The 15152-nt window shown below is 48.5% G+C and overlaps 2 protein-coding genes across 5 annotated transcripts; one reads left to right on the forward strand and one right to left on the reverse strand.

Moving 5' to 3' along the window:
- Nucleotides 1-607: 607 nt before the first annotated feature.
- Nucleotides 608-3828, reverse strand: LOC143490830 (regulator of G-protein signaling 5). The gene is made up of 5 exons (XM_076989339.1): nucleotides 3689-3828; nucleotides 3458-3514; nucleotides 3268-3320; nucleotides 1571-1734; nucleotides 608-881 (listed from the first exon to the last, which is right to left on the reverse strand). The coding sequence occupies exons 1-5, from the start codon at nucleotides 3730-3732 to the stop codon at nucleotides 714-716; spliced, it is 486 nt and encodes a 161-aa protein (XP_076845454.1). The 5' UTR covers nucleotides 3733-3828; the 3' UTR covers nucleotides 608-713.
- On the forward strand, nucleotides 3738-13363 carry slc25a23a (solute carrier family 25 member 23a). Of its 4 annotated transcripts, none has more exons than XM_076989318.1 (10): nucleotides 3738-3877; nucleotides 7529-7655; nucleotides 8328-8415; nucleotides 8516-8627; nucleotides 8827-8985; nucleotides 9325-9477; nucleotides 9790-9903; nucleotides 10510-10677; nucleotides 10775-10925; nucleotides 11316-13363. In XM_076989318.1, exons 2-10 carry the CDS (start codon nucleotides 7601-7603, stop codon nucleotides 11501-11503), a joined length of 1188 nt encoding a protein of 395 aa, XP_076845433.1. In that variant the 5' UTR covers nucleotides 3738-3877; nucleotides 7529-7600; the 3' UTR covers nucleotides 11504-13363. The 4 variants fall into 4 exon arrangements, with proteins under 4 accessions (XP_076845433.1, XP_076845434.1, XP_076845431.1 ...); XM_076989319.1 differs by having other exon boundaries at nucleotides 7532-7655; XM_076989316.1 differs by lacking the exon at nucleotides 3738-3877 and adding an exon at nucleotides 5057-5251.
- Nucleotides 13364-15152: the final 1789 nt, after the last annotated feature.

Consider the following 15152-nt stretch of genomic DNA (forward strand, 5'->3'; position numbering starts at 1 on the left):
CTCCAGAGGCGCAGATTCCTACCGCATGTTCTTCAGGTCATAGAACGCCTTGGTTATAGAACAAAGGGGTTCTGGAACCACTGGCTCTGCTTGTCTGAAATCTGACCCATGAGGTCAGCTGGGGCTATCACGGCTCTTACAGTGTGGGTGTAGCTTGCCGAACCATTCAGATTTGTATCACTTTATTTTAGCAAGTTTTTGTTTTCTTAGAGAAGTAAATAATAAGACACCAAACATTTGGACATATATTATAACTCCAGCTCAAATGTAATACATACAGCCTCTGAATTACAACCTATAACAAACCTGCACCCATGAACTCCCCCTCCCCCCCTCTTTAACGTTCAGTTTTAGTACGTCTTTCATCATATTTCCAGATTGTAGCATAGTTTGCTACCACCACCATAATGATCTGTCACTCATAACAAAGGATCACTCAGAAAGAGTACATTAAGAAAACACCAACTACAAATTTCTAATACTTATTATAAACTAAAAATGAATAAAATGCTAAAAACTAATATTCTGAATATTTTGCTACAGTCTGTACTGATACGCTTATTTTACTAATGAACTAATATTTTTGTAATGAAACTATTAACGACAATCACTTGTTATTATTTTAATTTGAGTAGTATGCAGATATACCGGTGATTTTACAAAAATCCAGAGAAAGCGCAGTGTGTTCTGCAGGCCAGCAGGGGCGCTGTGGTTCACGGAGCCCTGAGCAGGTGCTGGCAGTGGGGTGAGCGGAGGAAACGAGGGAAGGAGTCTTTGGCCATCAGAGTGAAGATGCGCTGCTGAGCGCTGTCGAACGTGTTGGCAGCGGGATGGAGCTGCGACCCCAACAGCGCCTCCCGAGTCTCACTGTCCAGGTTAACCTGTGAGCATGAGCACACGTTACACATGCCCCCACACATGTAACACTCCTCCCCAACACACGTAACACACTCCCACAGCACACGTAACACTCCTCCCCAACACACTCCCCCAGCACACAACACTCCTCCCCAACACACTCCCACAGCACACGCAACACACTCCCACAGCACACGCAACACACTCCCACAGCACACGCAACACACTCCCACAGCACACGCAACACACTCCCACAGCACACGCAACACACTCCCACAGCACACGCAACACACTCCCACAGCACACGTAACACACTCCCACAGCACACGTAACACACTCCCACAGCACACGTAACACACTCCCACAGCACACGTAACACTCCTCCCCAACACACTCCCACAGCACCCTGGCAGCTCCCTGAAGCAGTGCTAACATATCCAGAAGGGAAACAATATAGACCGACCGACCCAACTACCCACCCGGGAAGCTCTAACACAATCAGCCCCTAAGGCGACGGCAGGGCTTAGTGCTCTCCTCCTTCATTCATGCTGCTGCATTTTGCCTGGTGGGCTGGCCCTGTGCAGTAACACAGTGACCCAACCAGACCTAGGCAATACTGTATGGAACAGGTCAAGGTACACACACACACACACACACACACACACACACACACACACACACACACACACACACACCGCTCCCCCCCGTGTACCTCCTGTGGGGCATCGGCGCTGATGAACTGGCTGTAGATGCCGAGGGCCTTGGCAGCCCGTTTGGACTCAGGTGAGTGTCTGTAGTCCTGGCAGGCCAGCCAGAAGGCCAGGTTCTCCTCACTGAACTCGGAGCGCAGGAACCAGTGGAATGCCTGCAACCCTACTGCACTCATGGAGGGAGGGGGAGAGAGAGAGGGAATATTAAAGGGTCAAGCAGGAGTTTTGGAAGAGGTAGTCCTGTACAGCTGCCATAAAGTAAACAACCATGCACTCCTGTAGTTTTACTAGTGGCCCCATAACAGGGGAAATGTCAGGGGATATTCAAGTGTTCTCACCTCTCTGTCCCCTTTCACCTCCCTCTCTCTCTCACCTCTCTGTCCCCTTTCACCTCCCTCTCTCTCTCACCTCTCTGTCCCCTTTCACCTCCCTCTCTCTCTCACCTCTCTTTCCCCTTTCACCTCCCTCTCTCTCTCTCACCTCTCTGTCCCCTTTCACCTCCCTCTCTCTCTCTCCTCTCTGTCCCCTTTCACCTCCCTCTCTCACCTCTCTTTCCCCTTTCACCTCCCTCTCTCTCTCTCCCCTCTCTGTCCCCTTTCCCCTTCCTCTCTCTCTCTCTCACCTCTCTGTCCCCTTTCACCTCCCTCTCTCTCTCTCCCCTCTCTGTCCCCTTTCCCCTTCCTCTCTCTCTCTCTCACCTCTCTGTCCCCTTTCACCTCCCTCTCTCTCTCCCCTTTCACCTCCCTCTCCTCTCTGTCCCCTTTCACCTCCCTCTCTCTCTCACCTCTCTTTCCCCTTCCTCTCTCTCTCTCTCACCTCTCTGTCCCCTTTCACCTCCCTCTCTCTCTCACCTCTCTGTCCCCTTTCACCTCCCTCTCTCTCTCACCTCTCTTTCCCCTTTCACCTCCCTCTCTCTCTCTCCCCTCTCTGTCCCCTTTCCCCTTCCTCTCTCTCTCTCTCACCTCTCTGTCCCCTTTCACCTCCCTCTCTCTCTCACCTCTCTGTCCCCTTTCACCTCCCTCTCTCTCTCACCTCTCTTTCCCCTTTCACCTCCCTCTCTCTCTCTCCCCTCTCTGTCCCCTTTCACCTCCCTCTCTCTCTCTCCCCTCTCTGTCCCCTTTCACCTCCCTCTCTCTCTCACCTCTCTGTCCCCTTTCACCTCTCTCTCTCTCTCACCTCTCTCCCCTTTCACCTCCCTCTCCTCTCTGTCCCCTTTCACCTCCCTCTCCTCTCTGTCCCCTTTCACCTCCCTCTCTCTCTCTCTCACCTCTGTCCCCTTTCACCTCCCCCTCTCTCTCTCTCTCCCTCTCTCTCTCACCTCTCTGTCCCCTTTCACCTCCCTCTCTCTCTCACCTCTTTCCCCTTTCCCCCCTTTCTCTCTCTCTCTCTCTCCCCCTCTGTCCTCTACTCCCACCCTCTCTCTCTCCCAAATGCTATGTCCGTTCATGCAACAACAGCATCATCATACAACATATTTAAGCTGAAAACTGCCAGTTTCAATCAGAGCCCATCAGGGAGGATGTTACTCTGGGTTGAGCAGTGGTGACCAAAGAAGCGTTAAACCACACAGTGGAGCCAAGGAACAAAACACACGCTCGGGAGGGTAACTCGGGGAAACAGATAGGGCAAAGAGGCAGCAATCCTGCCAGAGCAGAAAGCTCGACTCTTATGGGGAACCTTGAGGAGGGAAAACACTTACTCTGGCTTCTGAGCAGAGACTCCAGGTCCTGAGGAAGCTTCTCGTCCTGCCACCTGAAGGAACGTGTCTTACATTAGCTTTTACACATCTCTGTAACGTTTTATGTGTTACCTGCATTTCTGAGGAGTGTGTCTGTGAGCGTGTTACCAGTGTTAGGTGTGTGAGGTGTGTATGTGTGTGTGTGTGTTACCTGTGTTTGTGAGGTTTCTCTGCCAGGTGAGTTAACTTCACTCGCATTCCTTTTGCCCTAAAACACACTTTTCAGTTATTTTCTTGAGAAACACAAAGCAAACATTTCACCCTATTATATCTTTCTCAAACACACACACACACAGAACATTCCTCTCTTTCTTTCTCTCCCTCACACACACACACACACACACAATCCCTCTATCTTTGGCATGCACGTGCACACACTCACTTCTCCAGGCATGATGAAGGAATCGCTGAGAGCCCCTTACACATCACGGACCGTAAGAGGGGCCGTCAAGAAGAGCTCCAGAAGACTTCGGCTCTCCCTCCGTGTCTCCGCGTTTCTGCTGCTGGGATCTGCTCTTATAGAGCCCGTTATCTGTTACAGCCATCGGAAAACAACACCTGCAAATGTTAGGTAAGCAGCATGTATGTTGAGTAAGCTTGATGCAAACACAGATCATCTTAAACAATACGGCAGTTGAAGGCTTGTGGAACACCGGTTTGCCCCTGGAGGTGTTTGTCCTTTAAAATCATGACTCACAGGGACAGTAATGAGTGATATCTTTTCAGAAGGGGGGGGGTGTGCAGTGGCTGTGTCTCGATCTCGTTAAGGTGGGTAGGGACAGAAGCCTTGCGTGCTTGTGTGTGTTATTCGCGCCTGTTTCCGTGCACTAATTACCCTGCTGATAGATGAAACAGGTGGCCTACAGTGCGCGCGCGCCTGCACCTGTACGATAGCCTACCTGGCACGTTATATCTGCATTATCCAGCACGATCATTAACCATACCATAATGTAATGCCTGCGAAAAATGCGTAGGGATTTGTGGTTATGAACCGAGCATCAGGCGCACGCACATTGTACGCGTGTCTGTCTACGTTACTGTGACTTGCACACGCGCTATTGAGCCTGAATTTCTGGTCCGCGTGAGTGATGAGACCCCGCAAGACTCCCTTGCAGGTTGCGACAAGTTCGCAACATTCTTGGGCTCTTGTGGTGATCTTTGGCTCAGGAGGAGACGAAATAAGCGATAAGAACTCGGGTTTTCACGCTGACGTTGTTGAGGCGCCGCGGTGAAACGTGAGCCGAGTGTCCGTGTGGAGCGGTGGTCGAGTGGCTGCACCCCCGGGGCGCGTGAGTGTTCCGCGTTCCTGCAGAACACGCATAATCTTCCAAAAGGGTTTTCAGCGTAATCGTTTCATATATGGATTCGTCGCTGACGGAATACGGGACGATCGCCACCGTAACCGAATCGTAGTGTTTGGCAGCTCTAGAAAAATTGTTCTTCGTTTGTAGCCGATTCAAGCTTCCTGGTTTCATGCCCGACATACAGCTGCAGAAGATAAACAGCTAAACCACGGCGGGTTTCTCGAACCTGGGACGCACTGGTGGTTTTTTTTGTTTGTTTGTTTTAGTTAAAGAGTGGTACTGCCATCCGAAATTGTCAATTAGATAGTTGGATTATCGCCATTGTAAACGTATTCCCAACGAACGAAAGCGGTGTGGGTACGTCAATGTTTCTCCTTTCCTAAAAGTAACCGTGAATAGGCGATTTTCACGGACGGGACGTGTTCGCTGGCCGCCGTAAGTACCACATGGGTGAAGCCCGGTGTCACACGGGCTGGACACAGGCCCGGTGCCAGGAGAGCGGGGTGGACCCTGCCCGGGAACGGCTCTGGGCCGAGCTGTTCGAAGAACTAGATTTGAACAAGGACGGACGGATCGATATTAGCGAATTACGGACTGGTCTGGCCGCGCGAGGACTGCTCTCTCAAACCTCGGTCGAAGAGGTATGGATCATACAAGGAAATACACACACGCGCTCGTGTCATAGCCAAGCACGAGCGCATTTATACTCGTTCCGAAGAGGTGGGGAGCGCGCGAGCTCCAAACTCCAGGGCCGACACGGCATGACGACATCACAGATGCCCGCTGTGTCCTGCGAATCACGTGACACCTTTTCAACCTCGCATTGCTAGTTGTTCGCTGGAATGCACGTACCCGTGTCCCCGGATTACGTAAACGAGTCGATTAGCATGCGTACTCTTGAAAAGCCATACACTGTCCGACAACACTACTGACCTTAGGTTTAATTTAGGGTAAAGTTCAGGGAGGTGAAAGTTCAGACCTGTGAAGCAGTAAATGCAGGCCTATCCTGTAAAACACACACACACACACACACACACAGAGTGATAGAGACTTATTGAAGAAGTGCCCTCTTACTGAAGTTGGAAAGGCACCTTGAGCTTTACCTCAGTCATGATTCACTACTTTAACACTGTATTTAGACTCGCAGGATCAGAGTTTGGTAAATGAATTAAACAGCGACTTAAAAGTCTGCTGTAGTGTAAAGCACAGAAACAGTCCATGTATTAAAAAAACTATCACAACATTTTGGAAGGCTGCCACAGGGTGGTGAGAATATGAGGTACATATAGATCATGAGGTCAGCACTCTACGTTCTTAACATCTCCCTCACACTGCAGCTGTCAACTTGATCAGTTATGATTGGCTTACAGGCTGAGAGAGAGAGAGAGAGAGAGAGAGAGAGTGTGAGTGAGTGAGTGAGGCATATACAACATATTTTGTTTGTGTTTTTGCTGTGGTTTTGCCCATCTTGTGTTAAAAGTTGCATGACATTGAGACAGAAGTGTTTGTGTATGTTCCTGTGGTGTCAGTAACAAGCCCTATGCCCATCTGGTTGTTTCTGCATGAGTGTGTATTCATTTACTTGTGTGTGTGTGTGTGAGAGAGAGAGAGAGAGAGAGAGAGAGAGAGAAGAGGCATGTCTCATCATGTTCTGGAGGCACATGAGCTTCTGAATGCTGAAGCCTTTTTTCAGAGCCAAGTCTAGAAAGTGTGTATCTCTCTGCACACACACTCACAGAACCTCACTAGAGGGAAAAGGTCAACTAGTTGGAGTTACTTCATGTATGAGCAAAGGTGGTGGTGGAGGGGGGGGGGTGCGTGAGATTGCGGGTGTGTGAGCAAATGAGAGAGAGGAGACTGTAAGACGCTGTGCGGTGTATCTGCCCACAACTACACACACAAGGCAGCCACAGTCCCATACATGCCTGTCCTGATGAACAAGCCCACGCACAAACACCATCTAAGGAAACCACCCCAGTGTAGTTGGAGACACAGCCTACTGTACTGTGCTCCAGTGTTCCTTTCCTGAAGTGCAGAGACTGGATGTCACTCCTGCTTCTCTCCATTATCCTGATACACACCTGCAGAGTCCAGGCCCGATGTGGCCTGTGGACGCCTTTGGTTCAGCCCACCAGCCGAGACTGTGGCAGCTGCAGCACTCGTGAATCTCAAACGCCTGCTAGGGAAGCGTGGAACCGTTCCACACACATCATGTTTCAGTCCACTGGGCCAACAGAACTTCCTGTTTAAATGAATGTCTGGTGTTTATGGTTGGATTTTGTTGACTGGTGACAGGGCTGTCGCAAAAAGGAGCAGGACAGATGAATGAATGAATGAAGTGCTATGTGAGATGTTTCTGGTGGTACATTGTGCCTTTGTCATCTAAGTGTTTAACAGTTAGAAATTAAAGGAGGTGAATCCAGCCACCAGAACTTCCTGTGTCATGCTTAGATTTCAAAAGAAGAGGAAGTTCACAGAAAATGGCTTTTCACAGAGAACTTGGTTCAACCAATTTTGTCAGTGTCAATGCAGGAACAGTTACTCTCAGTCTCAGTACTGAAGCTGACTGATAGCAGGTTCCTCACTCTGCTTGTGTGATTGAACACACCATTTGAAACCATTTGAACTGTCAATGTTTTCAGCATGTGGGTGTTCTGCTATGCCAGGAAGGGCCTGTGCCGTGGGTCATTGGTTCGGGAATGTGATCTCGTGCATGGGTCATTTTTTTCTGGAGCTGGAATGGGTAATTTGTTCTGGAATGATTATCAGTAGCTTTGCATGGTGTAACTGGCTCCTCCCAACCCCCTCCCCCTGCTCTGCTCCCCGTCTCCCCATCCCTCCATTCCTAACTGTTCCGGGCCTCCCTCCTTCCCTCCACCTCTCCTCTCCTCTCTTGTCCTCTCTGCCCTGTCCCACAGCAGATTGTGAAAGCTGGGGACACCAATCAGGATGGACTTCTGGACATCGAGGAGTTCACGCACTTCCTGCGCATGCACGAGAAATCCCTCAGGCTCATGTTCAGCAGCCTGGACCGCAACAACGACGGTTAGCACCTAGCCTCGCCCAGCCACCTGCTAGCGTTAGCACCTAGCCTCGCCCAGCCACCTGCTAGCGTTAGCACCTAGCCTCGCCCAGCCACCTGCTAGCGTTAGCACCTAGCCTCGCCCACCCCTAGGGTTGCCACCTAGGTCTGACGAATATTAAAAAGAAGGAAAACCGGGACAGGTGGCAACAGGGCTCTCAAGTCTCACGCATTGAGCGTGTGACACACGCATTTGACCGTCTTCACACGGCACACCTCCGATTTCACACGGCGAGAAAAAAAATCTAGTTTATTTACCTCCGATCCATATCTATGTCGCCCTCCACTGGCGATATCGATCGCGATATACAACGTATACAACCCCCCCCCCCCCCCGTTAACAACAACTCTCACACTCTGGCATGAATCCAACACTTGAGAGCCCTGGGTGGCAACCCTACACCTAGCCTCGCCCAGCCACCTGCTAGCGTTAGGATCATTGTTGGTATCCATTAATCACTGGCATAGTTATTAAGGCTTTTGAGTCACCACATTGGTGCTTTATGGGCTGGTATTAGCATTTGAATTAAAATGGACTCCAGATTATCCTATAATGTAAATGAGAATCATAGCAGAGTTAGAGTTCATAAAACCATCTGCCAACCTCACTCTGTGTGTGTGTGTGTGTTCTGCAGGTGAAATAGATGTCGGAGAGATCCAGCTGTCACTACATAATTTAGGAGTGGATGTTACTCTCGAGGAAGCATCCAGGATACTGCAGAGGTGTGTGCGTGTGCGAGAAAGGCAGAGAGACTGTTCTTTTCTCTGTGGATATTGCTGCGTAATCATGCATAATGAGCGTTTCCTCTCTGTGTTTGTACAGTATGGATAAAGATGGAACTATGACCATCGACTGGGTGGAGTGGCGAGATCACTTCCTGTTTAACCCTCTGCACAGTATGGAGGACATCGCTCTGTACTGGAAACGCTCTGTGGTCAGCTGCACCACACACACACACACACACACACACACACTCACGCTCCACGCACACTTTCGTTCTCCACATAGTCCAGAGCTTCAGATCTACATGTTTGTGTGCCATCTGTCTGGTTAAAGATGAAGATATCTGGACTCATGCTCTTCATCTCTGTCTCTGCTCTCCCTTTCTTTCTTTTTTTGGTGTGTGTGTGTAGATATTGGACATTGGGGAGCACCCGTCGGTTCCTGATGAGTTCTCAGAGAAGGAGAGGAAGTCCGGGTTTGTGTGGAGACAACTGATGGCGGGGGCCATGGCTGGCTCTGTGTCCAGAACAGGCACCGCCCCTCTGGACAGGCTCAAGGTCTTCCTGCAGGTGAAGCTCCATCCACCCAGCTGTCCAGGCTACACACCTGCGTCATTCATGTGTGTGTGTGTGTGTGTGTGTGTGTCTGCATAGCCTTAGAACTCTTTGTGTGTATGTATATACACCCTGTGTTTGAATGTTTGTTTGTCTGAAGCAAAGGGCCCTTCTGTGCTGGGTCCCAATCAGAGCTGATTGTGTTTAATTATATCTGTGTGTGTGTGTGTGTGTGTGTGTGTGTGTGTGTGTGTGTGTGTGTGTGTGTGTGTGTGTGTGTGTGTGTGTGCATGCACTGATAAGGGCTGGGACTGGGGTTGACAAAGTAACTGATCATGTTTGCTTTGTATGTAGGTTCATGGTCAGAGGTCGGACAAGGGCAGTGTGTGGAGTGGTTTGAGGGCTATGATTAAGGAGGGAGGCCTCAGTGCTTTGTGGAGGGGCAACGGAATCAATGTTCTCAAAATCGCCCCGGAAACAGCCATCAAGTTTCTAGCTTATGAGCAGGTCATTGTCTCTCTTTGTCACTTACACACACACACACACACGAACAGAACACAAACTGTGTGCTGTAGGTCTCTCTCTGTCTTCTGTGTGCTGTAGGTCTGTCTCTCTCTCTCTCTCTCTCTCTCTTCCCTGTGTGCTGTAGGTCTCTCTCCCATGTCACGTCAACACTGATATTCTCTCCACATGTTCTAACCCTTGCTCATCTGGATTTTCACAGCAGTTTTAGTGGAGTTGTTATTGACCCTCAAGAGGCACTTTATCTCTCTCTCTCTCTCTCTCTCTCTCTCTCTCTCTCTCTGTGTGTGCATGTAGATTAAGAGACTGATGGTGGGCAGTAGGCATGGCGTCACTTTAAAAGTACATGAGAGATTTGTTGCTGGGTCCATGGCAGGAGCCACTGCACAGACTATTATATATCCAATGGAGGTACACACACACACACACACACACACACACATACACAAAACACGCACGCACGCACACACACATACATACACAAAACACACACACACTTTGTTAATCTGATCACATTCTGTTATATCCTTACTGTCAAATAGATACAAAAGAAAATGAAATTAATCTAGATAACTTAAATTCTGAGTCTATGAAATAATGGATCCATTTCCACCTGAAAAAAATCCATAATTTGGTTCACATAAGGTCCTGTAAAGCCCTGTTACACCCAATAAGGTCCTGTAACGCTCTGTTTCACCCCATAAGGTCCTGTAACGCCCTGTTACACCCAATAAGGTCCTGTAACGCCCTGTTACACCCCATTATGTCCTGTAACGCCCTGTTTCACCCCATAAGGTCCTGTAACGCCCTGTTACACCCCATAAGGTCCTGTAACGCCCTGTTACACCCCATAAGGTCCCGTTGGACCTGTGGGATTTGGTTGAGCTGAATCAGGTGCATGAGAACAGGAGACATACTAGAGCCATGTAGAACACAGAGACAGGACCACTGTACTCCGGTGAAAAAAATACCTTCCTCTCTCTCTTTCTCTCCCTCCCTCCCTCCCTCACTGGGTAGGTGCTGAAGACGCGTCTGACCCTGCGTAAGACAGGCCAGTATTCCAGCGTGGCGGACTGCGCTCGGCAGATCCTGCAGAAGGAGGGTGTGCGTGCGTTCTACAAGGGCTACGTCCCCAACATCCTGGGCATCATCCCCTACGCCGGCATCGACCTGGCCGTCTACGAGGTCTGACGGGGAGCCTGGGGGCGTCCATGAGTGAGGCTGCAATGAGCCTGAATTTGACTTATCTGTCTCTCTCTCTCTCTCTCCCTGCCTCTCTCAGACCCTGAAGAACGCCTGGCTGCAGAGGCACAGTTCCACGTTGGCTGACCCGGGCGTGCTGGTGTTGGTGGGGTGTGGCACCGTGTCCAGTACCTGTGGTCAGCTGGCCTCCTACCCCCTCGCCCTGATCCGAACACGCATGCAGGCCCAGGGTGAGACTTCTCACAGGTCACGTGACCAGTGGTTATGGGTGTGTGCTCTGCATTTAGCAGACACTCTTATCCAGAGCCACTTACAAACATGCTTTAGATGTCTACTCAGAAGATGTAGGTAGGAAATGTAGGCTAGACTCCAAAAATACCCGGAAACTAAGATAAAGCCAGAAATAAGTGTCAGACCTGACTTTGGAAATAATGTACATTGTTTATGGATGTATTGAGTGATGGTGATTTGATGGATTGTTAATTACAATTGTCATCATAACTTGTCAAATGTGTGTGTCTGTCTGTCTCTTTATCCAGGTAATTCAGTAAGCTGTAGGGGCATGGTCATTCTGATTCTCTCTCTCTCTCTCTCTCTCTCTCTCTCTCTCTCTCTCTCAGCATCAGTGAAGGGTGGTCCCCAGCTCTCCATGGTGTCCCTGTTCCGGAACATCGTGTCTGAGGAGGGTGTGGTCGGCCTGTACCGCGGCATCGCCCCCAACTTTCTCAAGGTCATCCCCGCCGTCAGCATCTCCTACGTGGTGTATGAACACATGAGGAAGTTGCTGGGGGTGGGGGTGCAAGGGTGAGAGACGGAGAGAGTGAGAGAGTGACGGACAGAAAAGGAGAGAAGACTGAAGTTTATTAGAAAAGGATAATGAATGTGAGCCAGATCAAAGCAGTATGTGCCAGACCACTGATGTCAGACACGCTGGACGGATGCCTGTGGAAATGCTTCCATTTCACCGTTTGTGTAAACGGATAGACAGACGCTGGAAAGACAGAATAAGGAATGAGAGAGAGAGAGAGAGAGAGAGAGAGAGAGAGAGAGAGAGAACAGCGTGAGTCAGTGAAGCACGTGGTGCAGGCGGAGGAGAGGCAGACGACTCCACAATTCTTCTCCCTCCCTCCTGCCTTCACTGTTCAGGAGGACCAAAGAAAAGACATACGAGATATGTCCCTTAAAGAATCCCCAATATAGGTGAAGATAAATTGTGTCTTTATGTGTCAAATATGCAAATAAGGAGCACTCTGAAGTTGCTCATGCAGGCCCATGATGGACACCAGTGTTGCTTCACAAAGGGTGAACAGTGTGCTTGGATTGTTTGTGTTTATTTTAGTGCTGTCAATTCCAGGTGCCGCGATTAAAAGTCCTCACCAGGATTTTGCTCAGGCTTCCTGGATTGTGTTGATTCCACTAATTTTACCTGGATTGCTAATTAGAAAATCTAGCAAGCTTGAGCAAAATCCTGGTGAGGACTTTTAATCGCGGCACCTGGAATTGACAGCACTAGTTTATTTGTGAACTGGGTCCTGACATTCAGGTTCTCGGGCCACATTCCTCTGGAGGTGAGCACTGCTGTGTGTTTGCATGTGTTCGTGTGTGTGTGTGTGTGTGTGTGGTGCATCATTATATGTGAACATGTATTATATTTTTAATGTGTGTATGTGTACCCATTTGGAAGGCTTGCTTGTATAAGAGAGAGAGATATTTTCCTAGGAATGCAGTGGAGATGTAAGAATAGAAGATGTTAATGTGTCAGGACCCTTTGCTGCCCTCAGACTACTACTGACCTTTCAAATGTGAGTGCCTCTCGCAGAGAAGCTGCATCAAATCAAATGTCACCATCCTACTGAGAAGCCAAATGGAATGTTGGTGGAGCGCCCCCTAGTGTCTGACGCTGCCTTTTGAATGGACCGCAGAGCGTCTGTTCCAGAAGGTGCAATCCCAGGACTAGAAAGACGTCCTCTGTCACTCAGAGCAAACCTAAAATTACTAAAGGTCTAGAACTTTGCCCAACACCAATGGAATTCGGAGCTAAAGACATTCACAAGCTAAAGACATTCTTACCTGATGTGTTTTCTTTCTGGAATTAGTGTTTTTCTTTTTTCAAAGCGCACACTTCAATCAAAACATTCGCACATTGACAAGAGCCTTTCTCTACAAAACACGTGTAAGAGTTCACGTGTGTTTTGATGCCGGAGCTGGCACAGCTCTCAGCAGTGTTCAGCTCTGAGTACATGTGTGTTTAGAGAAGCAGCTACAGCCTCTGTAAGGCACTGTAGGCTGAGCTACACACCAGATAACTGCACAGTCAGGTGCATGCATCACGTTCGTATGTGTGATTTAACTCAGTAATCAAAGTTTAACTGAGCATGTGTTTTGCTTGTTTTAATTTCTTGGGGGGGGGGGTGAAAAAACTTATCAGGATGAAGACACTGACTTGAATTGCAATACTGTTTCATTGGGGGTTTATTTTAAAGCTCAGTGACTGAACGCTGACATTTCACGGTTGCACTGGGAATAGTGTTGACCTTTTTAAAGCATTATCAGTCTATATGCTCTTTTATGAATGTTATGAATGCTTTGATGAATCTGACACTTTCCTCTTTCAAGGTTGAATGCATGTTTGAGATTTTATTTAAAGTATTAAATTAAAATTATATGAAGCCTGCAATCATCTTTGATGATGTTGTCTCAGGAGTACGAGATTACGGTACGCCAGGGTGGCTGGGACCCTGTACTGATCCGCACATCACTAATTAAGCATTTTTAGGAAGCAAATAATTCTAGCTATTGAAGGTTGGAAATACATGCTGCTCTGAGTTGCCAACTGACTCAAGACTAGGATTTTAAACATGGTGCATCTAGGTAATCACGTACACTAAAAGCCGTTGAGGATTTGTACACTGTAAAGCCCTGAAGCTCATCTCCACTGTGGCCCTCATCACATAGGCTATAGAACACAACAGTAGTTGGACGAACAGACAGCAGTAACGGGCAGACCAGCAGGGTGGCGAAATCACTTCGGTACTCTCGAAATTGATGAAGACCACATTTTTCAATTCCACAAATGTTTTACTTTCCACAGTTAAGCAGTATGTACAGTTTATGAATCGACTCTGTTAAACCAGTTACCCCCACACAAAAAATCCTATACGTTATATACACTAAATGTAGGTCACCTAACCGAAATCTTCAAGTGTGTGATATCATACATGCGCGGACGTAACCAGGCTTTATACTACACTAACGAGCGGCGCGAGGGTCCGCGCGGCGAAAATAACATAATCGCTGTGGTTCCGCCCGTGCGCGAGGGTCTCGCGCCCTGTCGATTGGCGAGGTCGTGCACCTCTCGAATTTTGTAACTTCGCGCGCGCCGCGCCTCAGCGCAATGAACAAAGTCATGTTTGCAGGGTTCATACACCTTTACAAGGTGGAATTAAAGCACTTGTACGTCACTTTAAATGTCCATTTCAATATTTCCCAGCACGATAAACTTAATTAAGTTAAATATTTATACATATACTCGAAATAATTCGAAATAATTCGCTTTTAATCACATTATTTAATGGTGGTTTATTTTCAAAACATACAATCTTAACTTCTTCAGTAAAAATTATTCTTCTTCTGGATTTATACAGTCACTTACGTGGTCAATCAAACCTGCTCGTCAGATTTCTGAGACGATGTAAGAATCAGGAGATACAGCCATAGAAACGTACAATACTGTACATTCTATCGCGGCGACATAATGAAACTACCGCATTATTTTTTTAAGGTGGAACGGAAAGTGCGAATAGACACTGGCCAGGCCCGTAGCCAGGGGGGATCGAAGGGTTCGTTCGATCCCCCCCCCCTCCCCCGCACCCTCCCTCCGTACACACATGCCCCTCGAGATGGGTAGGCTATTCAACGAATGAATTGTTAATCTCCGGTGAATATATAGACGAACAAATAAGGACAGCAACAACAGACTCACAACAAACTTATAACCGTGTTGCCAACTCTCACGCAATGAGCGTGAGACACACGCATTTGACCGTTTTCACGTGCTCACGCCATACATCCGATTTCTCACGCTGAAAAAAAATCTAGTTTATTTATCTCCGATCTACATCTATGATTCAATGAGTTACTATTTCGCTCTGGCGCCAACCACCGGCGATCGATCGCTTTAAGCCAGGTTCACACTACACGACTTTTCAGTCGTCAGGTTCAGTCGCCGACTGCTAGATATTAAACATGCTAGATATCTGCCGGTCGTCCGCGATGAGTCGGCGACGGCTCGGCGAGCGTCTTTCAGCAGTTCACACTACACGAAATGAGCGAGCGACGAGTGATCGCCGATTTGCCTCCGCCGATTTGCCTCCGACCACAGTTTCTGTGGTCTACAAAAAACACAAAAAACAGTCGGCGACTGAAAAACCAGCCTAAAATCGTGTAGTGTGAACCGG

Source organism: Brachyhypopomus gauderio, unplaced genomic scaffold (genome assembly GCF_052324685.1).
Source record: "Brachyhypopomus gauderio isolate BG-103 unplaced genomic scaffold, BGAUD_0.2 sc67, whole genome shotgun sequence".
Classification (NCBI taxonomy): domain Eukaryota; kingdom Metazoa; phylum Chordata; class Actinopteri; order Gymnotiformes; family Hypopomidae; genus Brachyhypopomus; species Brachyhypopomus gauderio.

Bases quoted from the DNA above. Each gene is read 5' to 3' on its own strand.
- LOC143490830 (XM_076989339.1), bottom strand. From the start codon at position 3,732: ATGTGTAAGGGGCTCTCAGCGATTCCTTCATCATGCCTGGAGAA. The intron at 3,515-3,688 runs GTGAGTGTGTGC...AGTGTGTTTTAG, and splicing joins CCTTCATCATGCCTGGAGAA to GGCAAAAGGAATGCGAGTGA. The intron at 882-1,570 runs GTACACGGGGGG...TCATGCTCACAG, and splicing joins GCGCCGATGCCCCACAGGAG to GTTAACCTGGACAGTGAGAC.
- slc25a23a (XM_076989316.1), top strand. From the start codon at position 5,057: ATGGGTGAAGCCCGGTGTCACACGGGCTGGACACAGGCCCGGTGCCAG. The intron at 7,656-8,327 runs GTTAGCACCTAG...TGTGTTCTGCAG, and splicing joins CCTGGACCGCAACAACGACG to GTGAAATAGATGTCGGAGAG. The intron at 9,478-9,789 runs GTCATTGTCTCT...GTGTGCATGTAG, and splicing joins AGTTTCTAGCTTATGAGCAG to ATTAAGAGACTGATGGTGGG.